Source organism: Galeopterus variegatus, unplaced genomic scaffold (genome assembly GCF_000696425.1).
Source record: "Galeopterus variegatus unplaced genomic scaffold, G_variegatus-3.0.2 Scaffold2064, whole genome shotgun sequence".
Lineage (NCBI taxonomy): Eukaryota > Metazoa > Chordata > Mammalia > Dermoptera > Cynocephalidae > Galeopterus > Galeopterus variegatus.
In genome coordinates, this window is record NW_007728175.1 from 216,898 (window position 1) to 243,393 (window position 26,496).

General features: G+C 36.3%; 1 protein-coding gene and 1 pseudogene across 1 annotated transcript in view; one reads left to right on the forward strand and one right to left on the reverse strand.

The window, feature by feature from the left end:
* Nucleotides 1–26,496, forward strand: part of BAZ1B (bromodomain adjacent to zinc finger domain, 1B) — a 77,360-nt gene that overhangs the window by 22,318 nt on the left and 28,546 nt on the right. Inside the window, exons 4-11 of the mRNA XM_008580319.1 lie at nt 580–781; nt 5,055–5,176; nt 7,514–7,711; nt 16,352–18,053; nt 22,523–22,661; nt 23,185–23,318; nt 24,594–24,699; nt 25,587–25,685. Of these exons, the coding sequence (XP_008578541.1) occupies nt 580–781; nt 5,055–5,176; nt 7,514–7,711; nt 16,352–18,053; nt 22,523–22,661; nt 23,185–23,318; nt 24,594–24,699; nt 25,587–25,685 (2,702 nt within the window). The remainder of the gene's footprint in view (nt 1–579; nt 782–5,054; nt 5,177–7,513; nt 7,712–16,351; nt 18,054–22,522; nt 22,662–23,184; nt 23,319–24,593; nt 24,700–25,586; nt 25,686–26,496) is intronic.
* Nucleotides 3,080–3,557, reverse strand: LOC103596651 (annotated as a pseudogene).

Consider the following 26,496-nt stretch of genomic DNA (forward strand, 5'->3'; position numbering starts at 1 on the left):
TCAGCCAGTGAGCGGGCGCCGGTCTGTATGTGGGATCCGAACCCTCGGACGGGAGCGCCGCCGCGCTTCCCAAGCGGCGCACTATCCACTGCGCCACCGGGCCGGCCCCTTCATGAACTTTTGAAGTATGCTTGTGTGTGTGTGTGTATGTGTGTGTGTTTTTTTTTTTTTTTTTTTTTATGGAAATGCTTGAACTATACATATATTTCAGACCAGTGCAATGATTGCCCTTTGGCCTTAATATATTGGTACATGAATTATAAACTGGGTTGTGATCATTTTGTTTTTTAAAATGTCATGTTTCAACAGGCTGGCCATGTATTAGCTCAATTCCCTTATGACACCAAGTTCATGGGCTTGGATCCCCAGAGCAGCCAGGCACCAAAAAAAAAAAAGTCATGTTTCAACCTAGAAGTCTGAGAAATAAAGTTGGAAAGAATTCACTGTGCTTGGATACTTTCAAGTTTTAGTGAATTTTCATTAGGTGAGGAGGAACGTATACTGGATCATATATTCTGAACATTAGCTTTCTAGTTATTTATTATCTTTGATTTTTTTTTCCTCCTGTCTCCTTTATAGGTTGGGAAGGAGAAAATGCTTAAGGTGAAGATTGTAAAGATTCATCCTTTGGAGAAAGTGGATGAAGAGGCCACTGAGAAGAAATCTGATGGTGCCTGCGATTCTCCATCAAGTGACAAAGAGAATTCCAGTCAAATTGCTCAGGACCATCAGAAGAAGGAGGCAATTGTAAAAGAGGATGAAGGAAGGAGAGAAAGTATTAGTACGTATGATATTAGCTTTCCTTAATGAATTATGAGACCCTCTTATTTTATTATACACAAGTCTTTTAGAGTTCTAGCAACTAAATGTGTGGTCGAGTTTTTAATATAGACATGACTTTGTTCATTTATGGTTCAGAAAAGAATTAAAATATTCATAAAGTGAATCCAGACTTAGATCTACCTAAACAAGACCCTTGGGAAATTATTTCCTCTAGATGCTTAGAAATCCGTGTGCACATTCCTAGCTACACAAGATGGCAAAGAAAGTTTGCTTTCCTTTTCTTTTAAAATTGAAAATATGTACATATTTGTAGAAGGGGGTGATCAGGATAAGAGGAGCAAATTATTCTAATCCCTATTGCTTTTCACGTTACAAGCCAGTGAGGTGGCTTTAAGAAACTTCCTTCTAGGGTTGGCCCCATGGCTCACTCGGGAGAGTGTGGCGCTGGTAGCGCTGAGGCCGTGGGTTCGGATCCTATATAGGGATGGCCGGTGTGCTCACTGGCTGAGTGTGGTGCTAAGTCCCTGTCAAATGAGAGCTTCTAGAATTCTGAAACATTGTGATGTCTAAAAGTAGTTTTTAGGAACCTGGAAACTAACAGTGTTTTGAAAATTGAAGAACTGAGACACTGCTCATTGGAAAATTATTTAGTCTTTGAGGCCTTCATTTTTGTTTTATTTTTTGTGTGTGTGTGTTTGTATATATTTGCAGCTGGCCAGTGTGTAGGGATACAAACCTTTGACCTTAGTGTTGCCAATACCGCGCTCTAACCAACTGAGCTAACCGGCCAGCCCCCTCTTTTTTTTTTTTCTTAAACTGTAAATCAGGAATTTGACTGGACTATATTCCTTTTGTCTCCAAAAATATGAGTACATAAAGTGTTTGGTGTGTATACCAACATGGGGATGGTGATTTCCCTCCCCATGACTATTAGAGGAGCAAATAATTTTACTTCATTATTTAACTGTTACAGACTTTGGATTAGAATGTTATGTCATCTATCTTCTGTTCTCTTTTGTGTCTTTTCATGTTTTGGATATGTGCAGATGGTTTTAGAGGGACTTCCTTATTGTAGGTTGAAGGAAACTTCTGAGACTGTCTTTGTATCTGGCCCACCCCAGTTGTTAATACTTCAGCTTTGTTTTTCTATCTGTATTATAAATGCTAATGTTTATGTTTTCCAGTTTCTCTCCTTTTTTTTGATACTGAAGTTTTGTAATATGCACATTACTTGTAATTCATTGAGATTGATAAATGTCTTGGTTAGGAGTTGTCTGATGATGTCTTCTAACACTTTTCTTCTAGAATCAGATCATTGGAATACCAATGATATATTATAATTGTTAGTTTTATGTGTGAGGCATTGGGTTCCAGGAACCCCAAGTTTTAGACTTTGACTTCTTTTTAAGTGTCTTCTGTGCTTAGTTTATGTTTTAATTATTGAGATATAATATTATTGCTAGTATTTGGAAAGGGTGGTATGTAGGCTAAGGAATTAATGTTATATACTCTGGGAGAAAATTGATTAGAATTTCCATAGGAATATGATAGACAAATTCAATATACATAATAATTTCTCACCAGATGACCTTGCCTTCTTCATTATAGAAAAAAAAAATAACATATTGGGCAGGATGTTTTCAGTTTTGTGTGCTTAACTTCATTGTATTTTCTGTACTTTTTGTCCATCTTAGAAGGAGGCTGTCTTTCTTTTTGGCCAAGACAGTTGTGCTTTGAATTGCATTTCCTCTTACTTTCTCAAGGACTTGGGTTAATTTTTATTATTCTTTTTTTTTTTTTTTTTAAAGATGACCGGTAAGGGGATCTTAACCCTTAACTTGGTGTTGTCAGCACCACGCTCAGCCAGTGAGCAAACCGGCCATCCCTATATATACCATGCTCACCCAGTGAGCTAACGGGCCACCCCTATATAGGGATCCGAACCCGTGGCCTTGGTGTTACCAGCACCATACTCACCTGAGTAAGCCGTGGGCTGGCCCTTTTTTTTTTTTTTTTTTTTTTTTTAAGTATCAGATGTTGAATTATTGGTACAATTATTCCTTACTGATTGGTTGGCAACAAGAAAAAAATAATTGTCAAAGACAACTGGGATTCTGAGTCCAGGTACTAGTAGAGGAAAGTTAACATTAACAAAAAATAAGAACTAAGGTGGAAGAAGAAGATGATGGAATATAGATTGCTTTTTAAACTGCTCTATTAACTTCAAATTATAAAAAGGATATTTTTTCCTAAAAATGGATGAAATTGCCATGCTGACAGAATCTTTTAGACTGAGACAAAACAATATATTTAATTAGAAACTGACAAGTGGGAACACCAAAAGGATTACAGAAAAAGTAAATCACAAAAATACAAGCTTGTAGAGTGGTGGCCACTTTATCAATCTTAGGAAAAACCTCAGGATTCAAGGTATGAGGCAAAAGTCATAATGATTGTCAGGTTCGGGAGTTTGGAAGCACATATAATGCTTCATCTGCTGCTCTCTAGTCTTTCTCTTGATTTCCATCATCTTCCCTACAAACCTTTCTACATCATCTCCCACTTCATTGTGATCAACATGCCTATTAGGTATGGCCTGTCGAAAGTTAGTCACCTAACCCTACCCCGTCTGACATTTCCTCCAGGCTTCTGGCCTTCATTCCCTCCAAAATGGCAAGATTCCTCTTCATTCTGTCCTGTTCCCCTCCTTCATTTTCCTGCTAGGCACTTTCTTCCTTGAGATTTTTTACTGCTTGTTCCTCTTTGGACTCCATTACTCCTGGGCCTATCCTTGCAGTCGTCTACTCCTCCCACTCCCCGTCTCCCACCCCCTCATCCCCCCCCCATGAGGTGTGTCACCTAACACTTTACACCGCAGACCTGCTCCCCCTTGCTTCCTACTTTTTGGGGGCTGCCCCTGGCCCGCATGCCCTCAGGGCCACCAGGGGCAGGTACTGCCAAGAAGGGAACGAACCAGAGAGTGATGGCAGGGTCTGACGTGATGGCAGGGTCTGACCTGCAGCCAGCTGCGCGTCTGCTAAGTTTTATTATTCTACTCTACAGTCTTTTCAGCTCTCTCTAATGGTTCTTTTCAAATTGTAAACAAAGCCCAATTTTCTAAAAAGAGTAGCATGTCCTCCATTGTTGCTCTTGTCTGTCCTGTTCATTCAATCATTCAAGCAAAAATTCTTGAGAATGTTATCTTCACTTTCTTTTTTTTTCCTTTGGCTGCTGGCCCTTCCAGGGATCTGAACCCATGTCCTAATTGTTACGGTGCCGCACTCTAACCAGCTGAGCTAACTGGGTAGCCCCTTTGCTTTTTTACTTTTTAGTCTGCATACTGTTGTGTCTCATTCATGCCCACAGTTTAAATTCCTCTCTGTGTAGGGTGATGATTCCAAAGCTAAGGTCAACTTCTTAACTCTAGACCAGATCTTCACTTGCGTATCCTGCAGGCAAGTCAGATTCAACATACGTGAAGCAAAATTGATCATCTCACTCTTGTCTGCCCAAGGCAACGAAACAAGAACCTGCTGTTCTCTTCATGTTCTCTTACCATGTATTCAGTCCCTAAGGCAGAAAACTTTTAACATTCCTACAACTTGTTGGTCACCAAGTCTATCTGCTAAATACCTCTTGCCTCTCTTTCCTTTTCCATTCTAGTTACATTAATTCAGATGTTCAGCATTCTGCCTTCAGTTTCACCTTCCCATATTTTTCATCTTGTGTCTGTTGAAATTATTTTCTTTTTCTTAATTTTTTTCCCACACTAGTGATCTTTCCAAAATGTATATCTAGTTAGACTAAAAATTCTTTTGTTTCCTAGTGTTCACAAGCCAACTTTCAGTTTCTTTAAATGGTATACAAGGCCCTTTATAATTTGATCCCAGCCTACCTCTTTAGTCTGATTTTTGACTGTATTATACATCACATTCACCCATACCTCATTGCTTGCAATCTCTGAACAAGTCATGTTCTTTCTAGGTCTTTCCTGCCTACCTTCCAGACTGTGAGTTAGGCATTCCTTCTCTATGCTGTCATAGTATTTTTCTGTGCCACCCTCTATTATATTATTTACCACATAATAAATTAGTATTGTTATTTTCTTGTTGACTCTCCCCATAGACTTCAGCTTCTTGAAGTTAAGGACATTATGATTCATCTTTGTGCTACATCACCCAGTGCTGTAATCAGTAAGGTTATTGTTAATGAATAAATAAATAGAATTAAAGGAATTATTTTTTTCTCTAATTTTCTATTAATTTGACTAGATGACAGAGCACGTAGATCTCCACGAAAACTCCCTACTTCATTAAAAAAAGGAGAAAGGAAATGGGCTCCTCCAAAATTTCTGCCTCACAAATATGATGTGAAACTGCAAAATGAAGATAAGGTTAGTTGACACCTTGCATTAAACCTCTTACATGTGGTAGATGTTGTTTAAGAAAATACCACGGGGTTGGTTTTCTTGGAGAAATATGCTAAAGAAAAGTGTAAATGTCTTTGTACAACAAATTCTGAATGATTTTTTAGTTTTAGTAATTACGACTTTAAATTAAATTATTTTTTTTCCTAGGAGATAGCATTCTTTTCCTTTTTTAAATAGGAATTACTAGGATGTAACAGTAAGTTACATTTGAGCTTTAAAGTCAGTTTGAGAAATGAGAATCTGTTCCCAGCCGTTATGGACTTCCTAAGGAAATAGCTCTTCCCAGATGAAGTCAAGCCATTTGTAATATAATTTAACTCAGAAGTTGAATCAGCTCTCATCATTGCTTTTATAAGGAATTTTGTAAAACTTCAAACTAATAACGTACAGCAGTAAATGTTCTTAAAATAACTTAGTACTATTAGTACTATATTTTATTGTTTCTAAGATGTTCAGTTTTTATTTTTCTTAACATGTTCAGAATCAGGATGTATCTTAAAATCAATTGGCAAGAATTTTGTTTTTGTAGTTTTTTTTATATAAAATAATGTGCTTCATTGAGTAATTTACAACTTAGATTCTAAATAATATAGCATATTACTTTTAGGTACTCATACACTTGTATGTAAAGAATCTTAGTTCTTATAACTGGAAAGAGGTGGGGTAGGGGACTGGTTGTGGAAGGCAGCTGCATATTTGTCTTCATATATAACTGTTTTATAGAAGAGACAGTTAAGAGCTGAAAAGTTTAATAACTTTCAAAGTTCCTAATTTAGTAAATGAGATTGGGAAGGATTATAACCCAAATCTTTTGTCTCTTTATATTGTTTTTTTTCCCTTCCTCAGAATATTGACAAATCTCATTCCATTCTGACTCATTTGTTTTATGGTTAGTGGTCTGAAAATACGGCTGGATTGTTAGGTTTTTTATATTTGAAAATAGGATGTTAAATAAAATTTTTCATTAAGTTGCTTATGTCTCATTCAGCAAGGCAGCTAGATAAAACATGCTAAAGAGTCTCAAGCACTTCTCCAATTATCATTCATATTCTTATTGATGAGTATATACTGTTTTGTTCACAGATAGTAAATATTGGTTATAGAAAGATAGAAAAACAAGTAAGAAAAAAGTGATCTTTAATCCTACACTCAGAGATGATATATGTTGAATATAGATGTGGTTAGTGGTGGTTAGCTCTTAAATGACTTTTAAAGGTAGGAATATTCTATACATATTATTTTGTAACTTGCTTTTTTCATACTGTATGGTCATTAATGACATCTGTAATGTCATTAAATTTTCTTCCAAAGCAATATTTTTAGACTGTAGTGTGTATGTTAGTCACCAGAGGGACTTACTAAACATGCAGATTCCTTAGCTCTACAGCCAGAGATTCTTCTGATTCATTAAGTTTGTGGTTATGCACAAGCATCTGCATTTTAATAGCACCCCAGATAATTCTGATGAATTTGTCCTGATTGAGAAACATTTTTCTTTTTTTTTTTCTTTTTGGTGGCTGGCTGGTTCGGGGATCCGACTGCATGACCTTGGTGTTATATTTGTGGTTATGCACAAGCATCTGCATTTTAATAGCACCCCAGATAATTCTGATGAATTTGTCCTGATTGAGAAACATTTTTCTTTTTTTTTTCTTTTTGGTGGCTGGCTGGTTCGGGGATCCGACTGCATGACCTTGGTGTTATAAGGCTGTACTCTAACCAACTGAGCTAACCGGCCAGCCAAGAAACTTTTTTTAATGACTGCAAGTGTCCATTATATGTATGTATTTTAATTTATTTTCATTTTATTATTTTTTGGGGGCAGCTGACTGTTACAGGGATCTGAACCCTTGACCTTAGTGTTATAACACCACACCACCACCCTTTAACCAATTGACCTAACTGGGCAGCCCCCGTATTTTAATTTTAAAAACCAATTTCTTATTTGATGTACCTTTAGGTAATAAACTCCCCCTTCCTTTGTTTTTTTTTTTTGCTATTTATGAGCAGTTGATGATGACTTTGTCCATTTACTTCCTAAGAAAAATTCTTAACAAAAGGAATGGCTGATTCACAGGGTATACACACTTTTAAGACTTTGATACATACTGACAAATTGCCTAGGGATACCTTTAAATTAACATTCTGTCTCTGAAAATTATTCTAGTTTTTCTTCTGTGTAATTTATAGCCATATTTTATAGATAGAATTGTGATTTTTCTGGAGAGAACATAAATTTTTGTTCTAATTGGTTAATTGCTTTCTACCCCAGTGGTGAGTTATTTATATTTGTTCGCTTAGATCATCAGCAATGTGCCAGCAGACAGCTTGATTCGTACGGAGCGCCCACCAAACAAGGAGATACTTCGATACTTTATACGGCATAACGCGTTACGAGCTGGTACTGGTGAAAATGCACCTTGGGTGGTAGAAGATGAATTGGTGAAGAAATATTCCCTGCCTAGCAAGTTCAGTGACTTTTTACTTGATCCATACAAGGTAAGGTCACTATTAATTTTGGGCAGTAGGATAAAACACTATCGGATGAGTTTATTTTCTCTGGTGGCTCTAGTAGGATAGGATTTGTAGCACATTTTGAACTCTAACATCAGATAATGAATTAAAAATTTTCCAGATATGTCTGTTTCATATAGGTTGTGATGTGGAGTTGGTAGGGGAAAAGGCCACCTGGAATATCTCCCTTAGTTGTTTTAGTTTTTACTGTGGTCACATAATTAAAAAAAAAAAAAATTATGTGCTTTTTTTGGTCTCAAATCCTTTTTAAAAAAATTTTAATTTATCAATAACAATATAGTTGATTTTTGTGTCCCATAACCAATTTCTCCTTTTCTTCCCTTCCTCTCCTCCCTCTCCCCCATCAACATCATATCTGTTTACTTGTCTTAACAAAATCAAGGAATTGTTGTGATTGCTGTGTCTTCCTTCCCACTTCCTCAAATCCTTTTTGGAATGAGATATGATAAAAATACAAAAAATATTTTGTGAGTAGATTCCTAAAAATGAAAACTGATTTTGTATGTCAAAACAAGATGATCAAATATATTGGCAGCCTTGGAAAGAACCTGGAATGAGTATTACTTTCTGTGACAGGTTAGTAGAAAACCTAACATTTCCCTCTTGAGAACAATCAAGTGTGTTTTTTCTTTAATCATCTCATTTGATCTTCAGAACATTTTTTTTTCCTTTTTGTCTTTTTTTTTTTACTGACCGGTAACGGGATTGCAACCCTCGGTGTTGCACCCGCACCGGGGACCGGCAACGGGATCGCAACCCTCGGTGTTGCGCCCGCACCGTGCTCAACCAGTGAGCGGGAACCGGTCTCCACATGGGATCCAAACCCTCGGGCGGCGCCCTCTCCAGTGCACCACCGGGCCGGCCCACATTTTTTTTTTTTTGTCTTTTTGTGAGATCGGCCGTACCGCGCTCAGCCAGTGAGCGCAGCGGCCATCCCTATATAGGATCCGAACCTGTGGCGGGAGCACTGCTGCGCTACCAGTGCCGCACTCTCCCGCATGCGCCACGGGCTTGGCCCTTTCAGAACATTTTTTTGAAGTCGTATGGTGTACTTGTACATGTTAGTTTTTATTTTATAGATGGGAAATCTGAGGCCTAGTCTAATTAGAACCAACAGAAAGTGAATGACAAGAGCCAAGACATTGGCCTAGGATTTCTCATTGTCTTTTCCATCTCAGAGTTTCTCCAATAAGATTTTTTTTTTAAATGTAGATTTTGAGAGTACTTATGCTTTTTTGCTGTTAAATTATCCAGCATACTCGCTGATATTTTCATCTTTGTCTCTGGGCCAGAATAAGACCAGGAAAGGGCCATGAAAATTATCCATGAAAAATCCATGAAAATTATGTCACACTTTCAGGATTTCTTTTTTCCCCCTTCCTTTCAATTATGAAAAAATAAGGACATCTTAAGTCATAACAACTAAATTACCTCAATTATCTTAGACTGATAATGTTGACAAAAGTATACTGAAAAATAGTTCTATTTCTCCAAAACATTGGTAAAGACCTCCAACCACAGTTTAGCATTTAGCAGATTTTCTTATTCTAGACTAGCAAGATTAAGCATTATCTCCTCTTTAAATTTTCATTATTTGCTTAAAAAGAAAAAGGAATTAATTGGCCTTTTCTAAGGTAGGACTAAATTTTCCATGGAACTAGAATAAACCTAAATTTTTTCTTAAATATTTTTATTTACTGAGAGGAAATTTGAGCTCACTGTCCTTTTATTGCCATGAAGTTGTGGAACCATGACACAACACTCTGGATATCACACGAGATTGCTGTCTTAACGATATGAGAACCCTATATTAAATCATTACTGAATGGGTTTTAGACTCTTTGGATGACTTGAGCCCTTAAATATTTTTCTCTTTTTAAATCTTATAGCTGTGTTTTATGTATTTTAGTTTAATGATTCAAGTATGTGAATAACATGAAGGACTATTATTTATGGGTAAAGGGTCTTTCGGGTTTATTAGGACAAAAAAGCTGATCCATACTTTTTGTTGGAGCCAGGGACTGGAATTCCAGGAACTTATATCGAAAGAATCAGCTATTCTCAAAATTTCTAATGAGGGCTTAAATTATTTCATGTAATTCAGCTATACTTCAGATTGAGACTAGGAAATAGAAGATTGCTTAGAGTAAACTACTGTAAAAAGGCAGAGATTCTACTTAGTAAGATAAATGAAGTCTCATGTAAAATACGTCTACAGAATTAAGGGTATATCTTTATTATCTGTTTTCTCCACCTTACACAATAATTTATTTCCCACTACTAACTGTTTGACATTTCACTGATGGTCTCTTATGTTTTACATATAAGCTGTAGTTTTCTTTTTTTGTGAAATTAGTTTTCTTAAAGGACTTTTGGCATCGGTCACAGTAGAACATCACGAAGAGCACAGATAAGTAGACCATAAAACAGTGCTTTGGGGGCCGGCCCGGTGGCGCACTGCTATAGTGCGCCGCTTGGGAAGCGTGGCGGCGCTCCCGCTGAGGGTTCGGATCCCACATGCAGACCGGTTCCCGCTCACTGGCTGAGCGAGGCGCGGGAGTGGCGCCGAGGGCTGCGATCCCGTTGCCGGTCCCGGTCCGGTGCGGGGGCGACACTGAGGGTTGCGATTCGTTGCTGGACACGGAAAAAGACAAAACAAAACAAAACAAAAAAAAAACAGTGCTTTGGATTCTTTCATCATCCAAAGGGAATTTAAAATAATGTGTTGAGGATTAAAGTTGATCACATATGACCCGTTCTTCCTAAAGGCATGGGATATTTTCTCTGTCTCTTCACTGGTTTTTGTAGAATTTAGTGTTCTACCAGAGTACCAAATATATTTACTTAGAGAGAGTCAAGGCCTGGAGAGAGGAAGCAAGTCCTGAGCAGTAGTTTTAGGAAAGGACTGATGGGGAGGGGGGAGCTTAGGTGGGAGAGAGGGAAGTTACTTAGAAATATAGGAATTTCAGAGTGTTACCTGAGTAGGGCCTAGTGTGATGATGATGAGGGTGTGTTGTGATCCTTTATCTTTCTCATTTACATCTTGTGATGTTTAGCATACTACATTGCATATAATAGTTACATGGCTGTTTAATTCATTCCTTGAAGAAGTTCCATTTGTTGAGGAGAAAAATTCCACTGACAGTTGGGTTTTAGGGCTAGCAAATTTTTCTTGAATGCCTAATGACTTGGAAGAATGACTTACAAGGCAATTAGATGGTAAGATAAGTCATCAAAGATGAAATCTGCCATCTAGTAGCCTTTTTCCCTCTTGTAATACATTGCAGCTTTAGTTTTGTTAGTCTCTCCATAATGTTGGAACTTTTGTTTTAGACTGATATAACGTAGTACAGGAGAAAGTAACACTTTTTAAGACATTTGGAATCCTGAAACAATTTGGACTAATTTAGCATTGTTCGTAAAACATTTTATTTTGAAATAACTTCATACAGAAAACCTGACAGAATACTATAAGGAATTTCCATGGGGCTGACCAGTAAGCTCAGTTGGTTAGAGCACAGCCTTGTAGCACCAAGGTCAAGGGTTTGTTCCCCATTACCAGCCAGCTGCCAAAAAAAAAAAAAAGAAAGAAAAAGAAAACAAAACCTATTAAAGTTCGAAAGAAAATTTATTTAAAAAAAAAAAAAGAAAGAAAAAGAAAACAAAACCTATTAAAGTTCTTTTCCATGTATTCTTCAATTAGATTCCTCAAATGTTAACATTTACAATGTTTTGCTTTAGCATTTTCTCTCCTTACACACATACCACACACACAAATTTTTTTTTTTCTGAGCCAAGTAAGTTGCAAGATGGATGCCCTTTTACAAAACATTGAATATGTATTTCTTAAAAACAAGGATGTTTTCTAATATAACTGTAGTACAGTTACCAAAATCATGAAATTAACATTGAAACAATATTATCTAATCTATAATTCTTCGTCAGATTTTGCCAATTGTACAATAATGTTCCTTAGCCCCACAAAATTTTTGTTTTGGTTTTAATAAGATCCAATGTATTATATGTTTCATTTATTGGTCTCTTTGGTCTCTTAATCTGGACAGCCCTCAGCTTTTCTTTGTGTTTCAAAATCTTGACAACTTTTAATAATACAAGCCAGTTGTTTTGTAGAATGATCTGTGATTTGGGTTTATTTCCTTATGATAACATTCAGGTCATGAATATTTGGGAAAAATACGATAGAATTGGTGTATTCTCAGTGGATCATATCAGAATGCACATGATGTAATTTTGTCTCATTACTAATGATATTGAATATTTTAAAACATATTCCTTACTTGTCCTAATAACTGATGTCAGTGTTCATAGTCCCGAGGTTTTATTAAAAGTAAATTTTAACTCTTTAGTTTGTGAGTTGGAGACTAGAGCAGAAGTACATGTAAAATATATATTATTTTTGGGGCTAGGCCCGTGGCTCACTTGGGAGAGTGAGGTGCTGATAACACCAAGACAAGGGTTAAGATCTCTTTACTGGTCATCTTTTAAAATATATATATATATATATATATATATATAAAATTTTCAAAACACTTCTCCTATCATGTTGCCTTGGGTCAGTGAGAAGATTGAAGTAAGAATTAGAATACAGATTGCCAAAGTTTTTCTAATTTAGGGTTTTGCTGCTTAGATTATACTGCTTATTAAGTTTAATTCAGCATCTGAATGAGCTGCTACAAATAGTTTGTTTTTATCTTATTTTTACCAAGATAAATGACTTTCTTTAGACAGATGTTTGTGGTGGTGGTATGTTCCAGATGATGGAAACAAATGTAGAATTGTGTACACCATTTTCCTTTCAGCCTCCCATGTTGCTGAGACATTCGAAAATATTTTTTCCCATTTAGCAGTTAGGAATGGCCTGTGCCAAAGAAATTATGATACTGCTAATTCGGGTGTCTGTTCTTCTCTTTTTCTTCCTTATACACTAGTCTAGTAGATTAATTGTGCTGAGTGGAGGCTAGGGGAGACCCTTAGCACATAAGTGGTTCTATACTTTTTCAGATCCCCCTGAGTCCAGCCATGCTGGCTCCCATTTGGCTGTGCCTACCCATTATACACTAGTCTAGTAGATTAATTGTGCTGAGTGGAGGCTAGGGGAGACCCTTAGCACATAAGTGGTTTTATACTTTTTCAGATCCCCCTGAGTCCAGCCATGCTGGCTCCCATTTGGCTGTGCCTACCCAGCATGCCCTATGCTGAGATGATCCAGTTACTGAAGGACTGCTTACGAGGGGAGCTGGCCTGTTGGGAGGGGGTTGGGTGAGTTCATTTTTTTCATTTTTAAGAAAAAAATTATATGGTGTGGCTTGGCACAAAAACACACCTTACAAATAAAAATGGGTTGCTGGACACTTGTGGATAAGCCATCCCACCTCATCCTCTAATCAGTTTTTAATGCTGTGCTTCTAAGTGTAAGAAGTTTAAAAAACCTTATGTGAAGTTTGAATGATTTTTTTAAAACAGAAATATAATCAGTAAATTAAGAAGTGTCTCAGTTATAATAGAACTTATTAAAAGATATTTACTTAAAATGCTAAAAATGAAACAGTCTCACATTAGTCTCCTTTTTAGTGATAAATTTCATTTCAGGATAACTTTATGTACCTGTTATTCTGAGCATTAGAAAAAGTAATAATCTATGTGTCTGTACTCTGAAGATTTTCCAACCCTAGCTGAAGAGGATGATTAGCTTTTGGGAGACACACAGTTGTTTTTGTTCCCGCCAGCATAGTGATGAGTCTTGTTCTGTGATTTGCAGAATGGTCTCTGAAACTTTCTTCTTTTTGGAGTACTGGTAGTATTATTGTCCATGAGGGGAATGGAATCTTAAGTAGGTTATCTTTGCTTTTTTTTTTTTTTTAACATTTTGAAATTTCGTTCTGGGGAACTAGAACTGGTAAATTCTATATCTGGGAAAGTATCCCTTGAGTCATGGAAGAGTTTGTATTCTGTAGAGCTATAAAATCTCTGTCAGCCCATCCTAAGGATGATTATTGGGGAACAAAATATCCAGTTTTAATCAGGCAACAAAAAACAGCCAGAGGAACACTAACCTGCAATTGCTTGTAATTCTTAAACAGCAGATTGTCCGTATAGTACAGTCTACTCATTCACTGGAGACTGTATTTCTACCTCTGTTGCCTTGGTTCTGTGAGTTTGCTTTTCTGATGATTTATCCTTAATGCTGAAATCTTAATTGGCATTGTAGTACAACTTATTAAATTTTACTACACCTGTTTACTTTACTCCTAACAAGAGCATAGGTGTTCTCTGTTACCTCTGGGATATATTTCACCTTAGCCATTTCCCTGTATCCTTTTTTTTAGGGACTCATAATTTCATATTCAGGGGCCTCTGTTTTCTTGCCTGCAGTCACATCTTACACTAGCCTGTCCTACCTGCTGACTCCAGACTGCTTCTTTGCATGTTGCTCTTCTCAAGTTGGTCTCTTCCATTGAAAACCCAAAAGTTAACTCATCAAATCTCTGAGTGCCATCAATGTGCTTAGCTGCTTTTGGTAATAGAAATCAAGTATTCTAGAGATTACCTAGTCTTTGTCCTAATCACTTGAAACAACTTTTTTTTTTTCCCTGAAATGGGCCATATTTTTGCATTGCTTCGTTATTTCATTTAGTTTGAATTTTAGCTGCCATGCTTTTTTCTTTGTAATTATATTTTTTAAAGCATTAAAATCTATTTTTTGGCTTTTTAAAAAATACACATTTAAACTGAGAAACCGTGGTATGTATTATGATAAATGGTGTGGGTTCTAATCTATTAACGAATTCTATGTGATGGGGATTAGGCATAGGACGTTTGAGGAGGCAGGAGAAGATGTGTGTCTAGGAGAGTGGGAAAGTGAATGGACCCAGGGAATATACTGTGATTGCTGGGTGGGGCTCAGGACCCATTTGAGGTAACTGGCAGTGAATTTAAAGTGAGATCACTCACTGTCATATCTTTTAGTGTAGCCAGCCATATTTAAGCTGACCGTGTGAAGGCCAAGAGTAGATAGAGTGTGAGTTAATCAGAGTAACGGTTTTTCCAAGCAGATAGAATAGAACAAGAGAGACTAGGGGAACTGTAGGTTTATGTGAGATTGATTATAATGACTGAATAGAATTTAATCTGTGTAAAGAAGGACAAAGATGTGAGGGTTGTGAAAATGTGATAAAGTTAATGGATTTAAGGTCCTGGTGAGATTGAAGGATTGTAGAATTGGGGCACTAGAGGGAGTGAATGTGAAAGATAAGAGAGGATGTTCAGAGAGAGAATTGTATGAAATTAATGAGAATTTAGAGAGCTTATAGGTAATAATGTTTTCATGGAAATGAGTTTTTGAGGTATGGGGGAGGAAAAAGAAAAGTTTGAGAACCAGCAGGCCAGGGTCAGGAGGTTTCCATATCTGTGAGCAGTGTTGATGGTATCCTCACTGATAATTTTATTTATTTATTTATTTATTGAATCATAATTGATTATACATATTTTTGGGATTCAATGTTTGACGTATGTTGATCAAATCAATATTACTAGTATGTATATTGTTACAAAGTGTACTTATTCTTTATGCCCCTTGTACAATCTCTCCCTATTCCCCTCTCCTTCCCCCCTCTCACCACTGATAACCCTAGGTTTCTTCTCTCCCTCTGAAAGAGTAATGGTTACTCTGTTGATTTGCTGCCTAGATGAGCTGTCCAATGTTGACAGGTGTGTTCAGGTTCCCCAGTGTTATCATAGAGCATATGCTTCTTCTGTCACTCTGGAATGGGCTTTGTGGAGAGAGACATCCTCTTCTTTTCTTTTGTCTCTGTTGGTGACTCTCCTGGTGTCAATGTACTCCAGTGGCTGGTGGACCATCTGTGTGGTGGTTGTGATGTCTAGCCACTTTCATGGCAGCCATGGTTACTGTGGTGGCTGTGGTGGGCCAACCCACATGGAGGTGATGTTTTCAGCATGCTCCTTGGTGCTGGCAGTGTGCCTGGTTGTGGGCGGAGGGTCCGGTCCCTGGATCACTGATACTTTTAATATGAAAATATGCATCTGAATTTGGACAAAAATATTTAAATAGTATAGTTTCTACTTAAAAGTATAGAATGCCCTGAATTGCAACAAAAGTTTAAAGGATGAAAATCCAGTCCTATTTCAAGAGCAATACTTTTAACTTCCTTAGATATTGCCATTATCTGGATCAGGTATCTTCAGTTTGGGATCCATGGATGGACTCTCTGAAATTGTATGCATAGTTTTGAGTGTTGTTTCTGGCAAAAGGTTTCACAGATTTCATTAAGATATTTAGGAACCACTAATGTATGTATAAACAGGACTACTTACATAGCAAAAAATGTCTAATATCAGAGCATAAATTTTTAAGTCTGGATACCAAGAGAATTTTGTATTGATATGGCAAACACATTAACATTCACGTCTTTGTTTTTTTCAGAGACACAGGGACATGGTGTTTGTGAAGAGAAATGGGAATATGTAGCTATACTTGAATAGCTGGGGAAGAGGGCCTTTAAGATGCTTAAATATTGCTGTGATTTAGTTTTTAAAATTAATTTTGCTCCTATTCTTAAATTCTAGTACATGACTCTCAACCCTTCTACTAAGAGGAAGAATACTGGATCTCCAGACAGAAAGCCCTCAAAGAAATCCAAGACGGACAACTCTTCTCTGAATTCACCACTAAATCCTAAGTTATGGTGTCATGTACACTTGAAAAAATCATTGAATGGCTCGCCACTCAAAATGAAGAACTCAAAGAATTCCAGATCTCCAGAAGAACATCTGGAAGAAATGATGAAGATGATGTCACCCAACAAGCTACATGCTAACTTTCACATTCCTAAGAAAGGCACACCTGCCAAGAAACCAGGGAAACACAGTGACAAACCTTTGAAGACAAAGGGCAGAAGCAAAGGCATCCTGAATGGACAGAAATCCACAGGGAATTCCAAATCTCCCAAAAAGGGATTGAAGACTCCTAAAACCAAAATGAAGCAGATGACTTTGTTGGATATGGCGAAAGGTACTCAGAAGATGACACGAGGCCCACGGAATTCTGGGGGTACACCTAGGTCCTCTAGTAAACTTCATAAACATCTGCCTCCTGCTGCCCTACACCTAATTGCCTACTACAAAGAAAACAAAGACAGAGAGGACAAGAAGAGTGCCTTGTCCTGTGTTATCTCCAAAACAGCTCGTCTTCTCTCTAGTGAAGATAGAGCTCGTCTCCCAGAAGAATTGCGAAGTATTGTTCAAAAACGCTATGAGCTTCTAGAGCACAAAAAGAGGTGGGCTTCCATGTCTGAAGAGCAGCGGAAAGAATATTTGAAAAAGAAACGAGAGGAGCTAAAAGAAAAGTTGAAGGAAAAAGCCAAAGAGCGGAGAGAGAAAGAAATGCTTGAGAAATTAGAAAAACAGAAGCGGTATGAGGACCAAGAGTTAACTGGTAAAAACCTTCCAGCATTTAGATTGGTGGATACCCCTGAAGGACTGCCCAACACACTCTTTGGGGATGTGGCCATGGTGGTGGAGTTCTTAAGCTGTTATTCTGGACTACTCTTACCAGATGCTCAGTATCCTATTACTGCTGTGTCCCTTATGGAAGCCTTGAGTGCAGATAAGGGTGGCTTTTTGTATCTGAACAGAGTGTTAGTCATTCTCTTACAGACCTTACTACAAGATGAAATAGCCGAAGACTATGGTGAATTGGGAATGAAGCTGTCAGAAATCCCTTTGACTTTGCATTCTGTTTCAGAGCTGGTACGGCTCTGCTTGCGTAGATCTGATGTTCAGGAGGAAAGTGAGGGCTCAGACACAGATGACAATAAAGATTCAGTGCCATTTGAGGACAATGAGGTACAAGATGAGTTCCTAGAGAAGCTGGAGACGTCTGAATTTTTTGAGTTAACCTCAGAAGAGAAGCTACAGATCTTGACAGCTCTGTGCCACCGGATCCTCATGACATACTCAGTGCAAGACCACATGGAGACCAGACAGCAGATGTCTGCAGAGTTGTGGAAGGAGCGTCTTGCTGTGTTGAAGGAAGAAAATGATAAGAAGAGAGCAGAGAAACAGAAACGGAAAGAAATGGAAGCCAGAAATAAAGAAAATGGAAAAGAGGAGAATGGGTTGGGCAAAACTGATAGGAAAAAAGAGATTGTGAAGTTTGAGCCCCAAGTAGATACGGAGGCTGAAGACATGATTAGTGCTGTGAAGAGCAGAAGGCTGCTTGCCATTCAAGCTAAGAAGGAGCGAGAAATCCAGGAAAGAGAAATGAAAGGTAAAATTTCATACTGAGAGAAAAGGGGAAGCCCTTTAGAAGATAGTAGAAGAAAGGAAATGAGTAAGGTAGTAGTAGGGTCTCTATTTATCGAAACTGTTTATTTCTGTATGTAATAACCCAGCACTTACTAGGTACATAATATTAAATTTGGAGGGTTCGGGCTACCATTTTGCAGTTACCGGTAATTAATGTGATGTTGGCTGGCATCTTTTCTGGGTATAGTAAAGGACCAAATCACAAATAGGCATAGTGCAAGCAACATATAACTTGGGAGATGCTGATCTGGGTTCAAATCCTAGCTCTGATGTAGCTATATTCCTTTGGGGAAGTTACTTATCCATGCCTCATTTTCCTCATATTCTTGGTAAGATTGTTGTAACAATTGAATGACAAGGTATTTGAAGCCCCTAGCATAGTCGCCAATCAAGTGATAGTAATCCTTCCCTTATCAAGATTTAAGAACTTAAAATTTGGAGGCTTAAATGGCACCATCAGATCTGAACTTTTTAACAACAGCTTTATTAAGAAATACCCCACATACCATACAATTCATTCATTTGTTGTGTACAGTTCAGTGTTTTTAAATATATTCACAAATACATGCAACCATTGCCACAGTCTATTTTATAACATTTTCATCACCTTATAAAGAAACCCCATACCCTTTAGCTATTATCACCTCATCTGCTCGTCCTTTACAGCCCTAAGTAACCACAAATCTATTTTGTCTCTGTACATTTGCCAATTCTAGATGTTTTTAATAAATGGAATCATAAATATGTAGTCTTTCGTGATTGTCTTCTTTCACTTATCTTAGTGTTTCATGGATGAACTTTGAAAACATTATATGCTAAGTGAAAGAAGCCTGTCACAAAAGATCACCTCTGTCTAGTTCCAAAACATTTTCATCATCCCAAAAGAAACTCCAAAAATCACTTTTTTCTGTCCGCAGCCCCTGGCAACCATCAATCTGCTTTCTCTCTATGGATTTATCTATTCTGGATATTTCATATAAATGCAGTCATACAGTATGTGGCCTTTTATGTCTGGTTCTTTCACTTAGCTTAATGTTTTCAAGGTTCATCCATGTTGTAGCATGTATCAGTACTTCGTTCCTTTTATGGGTGAATAATATTCCAGTTTCAGGATATACCACGTTTTGTTTATCAGTCATCAGTTGATGGACGTTTTGGTTGTTTCTGCCTTTTGACTAATATGAATAATGCTGCCATAAACATTTGTATACAAGTTTTTCTGTGGACATATGTTTTTATTTCTCTTAGGTAAATACCTAGGAGTGGAATTGCTGGGTCACATGGTCATTTCTAACCATTTGAGGAACTGCCAGACTGTTTTTCAAAGTAGCTGCACAACTTTATGTTTCCACCAGCAGTACTGTATGAGGGTTCTGATTTCTCCACATCCTCACCAAAACTTGTTATTTGACTTTTTGGTTAGAGCCATCCTAGTGGTTTGAATTGGTATCTCATGGTGGTTTTGATTTGCATTTCCTTAATGACTAATGTTGTTGAGCATCTTTTCCTGTGCCTTTTGGCCATTTGTAATCTTTGGAGAAATGTTAATTCATATCTTTTGTCCATTATACATTCGGGCTGTCTTTTTTATTTTATTGTAAGAGTTATTCTTTATATGTTCTAGATATAACTCTTAACAGATACATGATCTATAAATATTTTCAGTCATTTTGTGAGTTAGGTTGTCTTTTTACTTTCTTGATAGTGTCCTGTGAAGCACAAAAGTTTTTAATTTTTGTGATGTCCAATTTATATATTCTTTCTTTTGATGCTCTTAGATTTGGTGTTATATCTAAGAATTCATTGCTAAACCTAAGGTCATGAAGATTTATCCCTATGTTTTCTTTTAAAAATTTTATAGTTTAACTCTTACATTCAGGTCTTTGATTCATTTTGAGTTAATTTTTATATATGGCATAAGGTAAGGGTCCAACTTTAGTCTTTTGTACGTGGCTATTCAGTTGTCCCAGTATCATTTGTTGAAAAGTCTGTCCTTTTCCTATTGAATTGCCTTGGTGCTCTTGTCAAAAATCATTCAACTATAGACACATCAGTTTATTTCTGGCATCGGAATTGTATTCCATTTATCTATGTGTCTGTCTTAATGCTAGTACCACACCATCTTGATCACTTTGCTTTGTAGTTAAGTTTTGAAATGGAGAAGTATGAGTCTTCCAACTTATTCTTTTTTAAAGATTGTTTTGGATATTCTGGGTCTCTGCAATTCCATATGAATTTTAGAATTAGCTTGTCAATTTTTACAAAGAAGCCAACTGGGATTCTGATGGAGATTGTGTTAAATCTCTAGATTCAACTTTGGATCAATTTTGTAAATCAATTTTGGGAGTATTGCCATCTTAACAATGTTATGTCTTCTGATCCATGAACATGAGATGTTTTTCATTTATACAGATCTTCTTTAATTTCTATTAATGATTTATAGTTTTCAGAGTATAAAATTTGTACTTCTGTTAAATTTATTCTTAAGTAAATGTTGACATCCAAGAGTTCTTTGTTTGCCCCCATTTCATATTTGTATATCCCTTGCATCATGAGAACACTGGCACCCATTAATACCAATATTCACTTATTGGATCAGTCTTAGAATATATACAAAATTAGTTTCAGAATTGCTGTACCCATTCCATTATCAGCAATAAATTTGCTAAGAAAAGTTCAGGTTTTTTCTGTAGGTTTTTGTCTTTAATGATGATGATAAATACCATTTATTTTGTCAAAGTTGGATGCTGAGTATTAGATACATACCTAGGAATAGTCTTGTGTGTTAGATTTTAGGTTAAGTCATATGACCTTGTTACTTGGTAGTTCTTTTATTAGAAAACATGTTCTTTAAAAAATATTTAAGTTTATATTACTTAAGGACTTTGAAATATTTTTACACATTTATATGCATACTGTGTATATATGTATATAATATGTACTTTTCAGTTTTAAAGACCTATAATGAAAGTATAACTGCATTTTAAATAAAGTAGCATGTAGATTAACTTTATATATGTCACAGTGCAACTGTGTTTTACCTGAAATGTAGTAGTTTCTTCTTGAGTTTCTGAAGTGTTTCTGTGTGTTATATTTATCTTAACATAGGAGAAAGGAAAGGCAAATGACAGTCTATTATTTGTTGAGAAACAAAGGACACAATATTAATATTTTGCCGTAGCCAGCATTTGAATTAGAGTTTAGGTCTTTGGATATCTAGTTCAGTGATGTATCTTCTGAAACTAAATTTGGTCTTCTGTTGGTGACTTGCCCTAAGTTGGTTTGTTTTTGTTTGTTTGCAGCCTCAGGAAAATAAGCTTGTGATTCAGCTGTTGGTCTATATCTCTTTTTATCATTTACTTTTGCATTGTTCTCTGTTGTAACCATTGTTGCAAACATACAGTTACATTCAGGCTAGAGACCTGTTTACTAAAGTGACAAATTCCATGTTTTAAATAAATGGGATTTGTCTTAATTTTTTAAAGTAACATCCTAGATTCTCACCATACATGTTATCTTTAATAAAGGAATAAGGTTAACAATTCTGGCATGGTAAATAGTGTTCTGTACTTTACAGTATCAGAGTTTGAGATAGTTATGGAAAAATCTAAACTCAGAAGGCAAGATTACTGGGCTTTTGTTGTTGAGGGAAATTCCTTTCCTTTTCTTTCCCTTTTTTTTTTGGTGGTTGGCTGGTATAGGGATTGAGTCCTGGACCATGGTGTTATCAGCACCACACTCTAACCACCTGAGCTAAATGGCTAGCCTCTCCCCTTTTTTTGTCGTTAAGGGAAATTTCTGGCTAAATAGAGTTAGCCCATATAATGAATGATCAGAAATAAATTAAAATTTTTTCCCATCATTAACAGTAGTAACTTGCTGAATAAATTATGAAAATGGTATTCAATGTACAATAATTATTGCTATCTACAAGTGCTTTCTTGCCCTTGCTTTCCCAGTTATTTTTTCTTGTCATTGAGGCTCTTAAGCTGAATTACTGTCAAATTCCTAGGACTGAAATATGTTTTATTTTGAAATAACTATTTTACTAGTTTTATTCATCTTGATCTTTTTGAGGATCTTGTGACTGTACCTGTTTGAAGATGTTTCAGTTAATCCCATTTATGGACTGTTACGAACATTTCTTCAGGATGGTTTAAAATATCTTAATAGGAAGTTAAATTTTGGAGAGAAAATATTTTTCATTGAGTTGATATCTGAGACTTTACAAAATTCAAGGAGTTATAAGAGGACAAGATAGAAACTGCTGACTTACATGTCATTTCTTATAACAGATTAGAATTAGGAGAAGGAAACTAAGATTTGATGACCATCTACTTTATACCAGATGCTTTTTACTCCATGTCTCATCTAATTTGTACGAGTTGGATTTTTAGGAAAAAAATCTGATTGAGTCTTTATCTTTAACAGTGAAACTAGAACGCGAAGCTGAAGAAGAACGAATACGGAAGCACAAAGCAGCTGCTGAGAAGGCTTTCCAGGAAGGAATTGCCAAGGCAAAACTAGTCATGCGTAGGACTCCTATTGGTACAGATCGAAACCATAATAGGTAAGTTATTAAAATTAATTTTTGTTATCTTGCAGGGCTATTGTTATTAGTTATGACACTCTAAAGTACTTATAATAGGCTTCCTGTTCAACTTTTCAATTCTGTTTGGAAGCAGAATTGTTCATCACTTATTTATTGAATGTTAACTGTGTTAAATGCTAGGGTTTCAAAGTTGAATAAGACATGTTCCTGTCCTTGAAGATACTACAAATATGAAACTTAAATTATGGTGAAACATAATCCAAATAGAGGTTTTGGTGATATATTTTAAATGCATTGACTGTGTGGAACTTAAAAATACAGAAATATTAGAAGTTATAAAAATTGCATACAGTAAATGAGTATCAGATTCCAAAATTTCGGTATCCTTTACCTTATAATTTGTATGTCTAGAGTTCTGAGCAACGGAGGAATTCTCTCACCTATGGTTATGAATGCTCTGTAGTCATCTTCTCCAACAATAAAATCACCCTGCAATCCCGATCTCTTCATTATTATATTAATATGTGGTTGTGATTTGTAGATACTGGCTCTTCTCAGATGAAGTTCCAGGATTGTTCATAGAAAAAGGCTGGGTACATGACAGCATCGACTATCGATTCAACCATCACCACAAAGACCATGCAGATTCTCTTGATGAGGATTACTGTCCCCGCAGTAAGTAATATGTACTAGTTATTTTACTCTGCTCAACATTAAAGACTACCTTTCTTCATTTTAGAGAAACTCCTAAACTTCAAACTCACAAAATTGTTAAATAAGAAAACAACTAATTTGTTTTATATAACCCAAAACTTCAAATTTAAGGTGTTTTCATGTTGAATTATAGTAAGTGTAGATTATGTCACTTAGAAAAATCTGGTTTTGGTAAACTTTATAAATATCTGAGTGAGGGCAGTAACTGTGGAGTCAGGATCTTCAGACTTGGGAGAGATTCCAATGCGTTGAGGGACTTTTATTTTATAATGTATTTCTTTTTTTTTTTTCTTAAAGATGACTGGTAAGGGGATCTTAACCCTTGTCTTGGTGTGGTTAGCACCACGCTCAGCCAGTGAGCGAACCAGGCATCCCTATGTGGGATCCGAACCCGGGGCCTTGGTGTCATCAGCACCGCACTCTACCGAGTGAGCCACGGGCTGGCCCTTTATAATGTATTTCTAAAGCCTAGTGGCAGTCCTGGGAAATCAGGTCTACATGGTTATAATCCCCTGAGATTTGGGCATCCAGATCCTTTCATTTCTAGAACATCCTGATAGATGTTGTTTTATGTTTTCTAGTTTTAGAATGGCAGTGTCTCTTCAAAATTACCCAACTGAAAAGACTAAACAAGGTTATGTGTTAGTATTGCAGGGAAGATGCTACAGGTTAAGGGCAGAGGATTGGGGGCAAAGGAGAGAACCAATTGTAGTATTAGGTAAGGCCTCAAAGATTGTGATGCCCTAAAATAGGCTTTGATAAATTGGCTTAAGATATGTCTATATTAAACTCATGTATTAGTATATAGGAACTGATTTACAAGAAAGTTCATTGTGCTGTTTGACATTTGAAGCCTCCAGGTATGAGTCTATAGTAGTTTATATGTTCTAGTTATCTCTTCTTCACTACAGGTGCCTTTACTCTTAACATCATGTAAAAGGAATAATTTCTTTGTTTGCTTTGATATAAAGTTATTTAGTCATCCCTCTTCATTCAAAGTTGTGGTATCTTAAATTTTCAACTGTGCAACTATTCAACTGTAGAGAGCAAAATAGCTCAGATAACATGGTTTGTATAAGATTTTTAAGAGAAATTAGCATTTGTTGTACATGTGGATATATTTAACAGGCATTATCTGTGTTATTAGTTGTTGGGTTTGGCGCTGGGTACTGCTTAGGTTTGAAACAAAGAATTGGGTATTTACTATCTTTGAAGTAATGCATAAATTTTTCTTAGGTAAGAAAGCAAACTTAGGCAAAAATGCAAGCATGAACACACAACACGGACCAGCAACAGAAATTGCAGTAGAGACCACCATACCAAAACAAGGACAGAATCTATGGTAATGTGAGCATTCATCTGGTTGCTCTTTCTTTCTCCTTTTAAATGTTAAGGAAGAAAATATTGAATATAGTGTCACCAGTGAGTTAGTAATTACCTATTAAGGACATTTTGTGTGACTTGATTTCTTGGATGCCAAAACTCATTGCTTTAAAAGCAGACCTAATTTTTTTGGTCAGAAGATACTTGTTTTTTTCTAAGGTTTAGAATTTTATTTCCCTTCCCTGTCCCTTCAAATAATGTTACTCTGTATATTGTATGATAGATCTTATACAGCAACAGAAATGCTCTAGAATCTGTTTGGGAATAGAAGTATTTAGGATTTTTCCTAATTAATTTTTATTAAATCATTAAAATCTGTTAATTAGTAATTAATTATTTATAGTTTGTATATCTAAATGTATAAATTAACACAAATTTAAAATAGATTACATTAATAATTAAATTTATTAATGAATGAATGTGTTTGCATTGCCATTAATCTTCCTTTGTGTGCAATTTTGCTCTTAATCGGGGAGCTAGGTTTAAGAGGGTCCTGTCTACTTTGTGATTGCATTAACTGCTTTAGCTGTGATCACCTTTGGTTTAATGATCTTTCATCTTTTAGTTTTAGATATAGGTTTATTCTTTGAAGGTATATAGACAAGTGGGCCTATTAACTTTATAAAATTTATTTCCTTTTGTGTTTTAATAGGAAACATTGGCTGCAGTGTCGTAGGGTTAGGCCTCATGGAAACAATAAGTTATTTATTCTACTTCTAGATACCAGACTGCAAACAAATTTGGAATTCTGCTCTCCCAACTCCCACCATCATCCCTAGAACCCTTACTTAGTGTTTGATTTTTTTTTTTTTTTCCAGAGTTATCAGGTCTGTTTTGCTCCTACAGGTTTTTATGTGATAGTCAGAAGGAACTGGATGAGTTGCTAAACTGCCTTCACCCTCAGGGAATAAGAGAAAGTCAGCTTAAAGAGAGACTAGAGAAGAGGTAAGGATTTTTCATCTTGCTCCTCACATCTCTTCAGCATTAGATATAAATATCTGAGGTTTTGCTTGTTTGTTTGCTTATCCATAAAGCTATTAAAATACAAAATTTTTAGTTTGGTTTTTTGTTTGGTTTGGTTTTTTTTTTGGCAGCTGGCCCATAAAGGGATCTGAACCCTTAACACTGGTGTTACAACACTGTGCTCGAGCCAACCGAGAAACTGGCTGGCTAACCAGCCAGCCCTAAAGTACAAAATTTTAAATGTCTATAACCCTTTTATGTTCATATTGTTTGTTATTTTCTTGGCACATCATGCTTATTTGGAAAACTATATCTTTAAACCATATATATACAGGGTAGCAGGATTAATCATTGAATAATGCATACCACACACCAACCCATGAGCTTCATTGTAGTTAAGCAGCCTTGCAGATATAGTCACAGATAGTTTTGGTGTTCAAAAGTGTCCTGTCAATATTCAGAATAACCAAAAGGTGGAAATAACGTAAATAGCCATCAGCTGATGAATGGGTAAACAAAGTGTGGTATATCCAAATAATGGAGTATTATTCAGCCATGAGGAATGAAGTACTGATACACGCTTCAATATGGGTGAACTTTGAAAATATGCTAAGTGAAAGAAGCCAGACATAAAAGGCTGCCTATTGTATAATTTTATTTATTTATTTATTCATTCATTTTTGGGCTGCTGGCTGGTACAAGGATCCAAACCCTTTATTTTTTATTTTATTATTATTTTTTTTTGTCTTTTGTCTTTTTCCGTGTCCGGCAACGGATCGCAACCCTCAGTGTT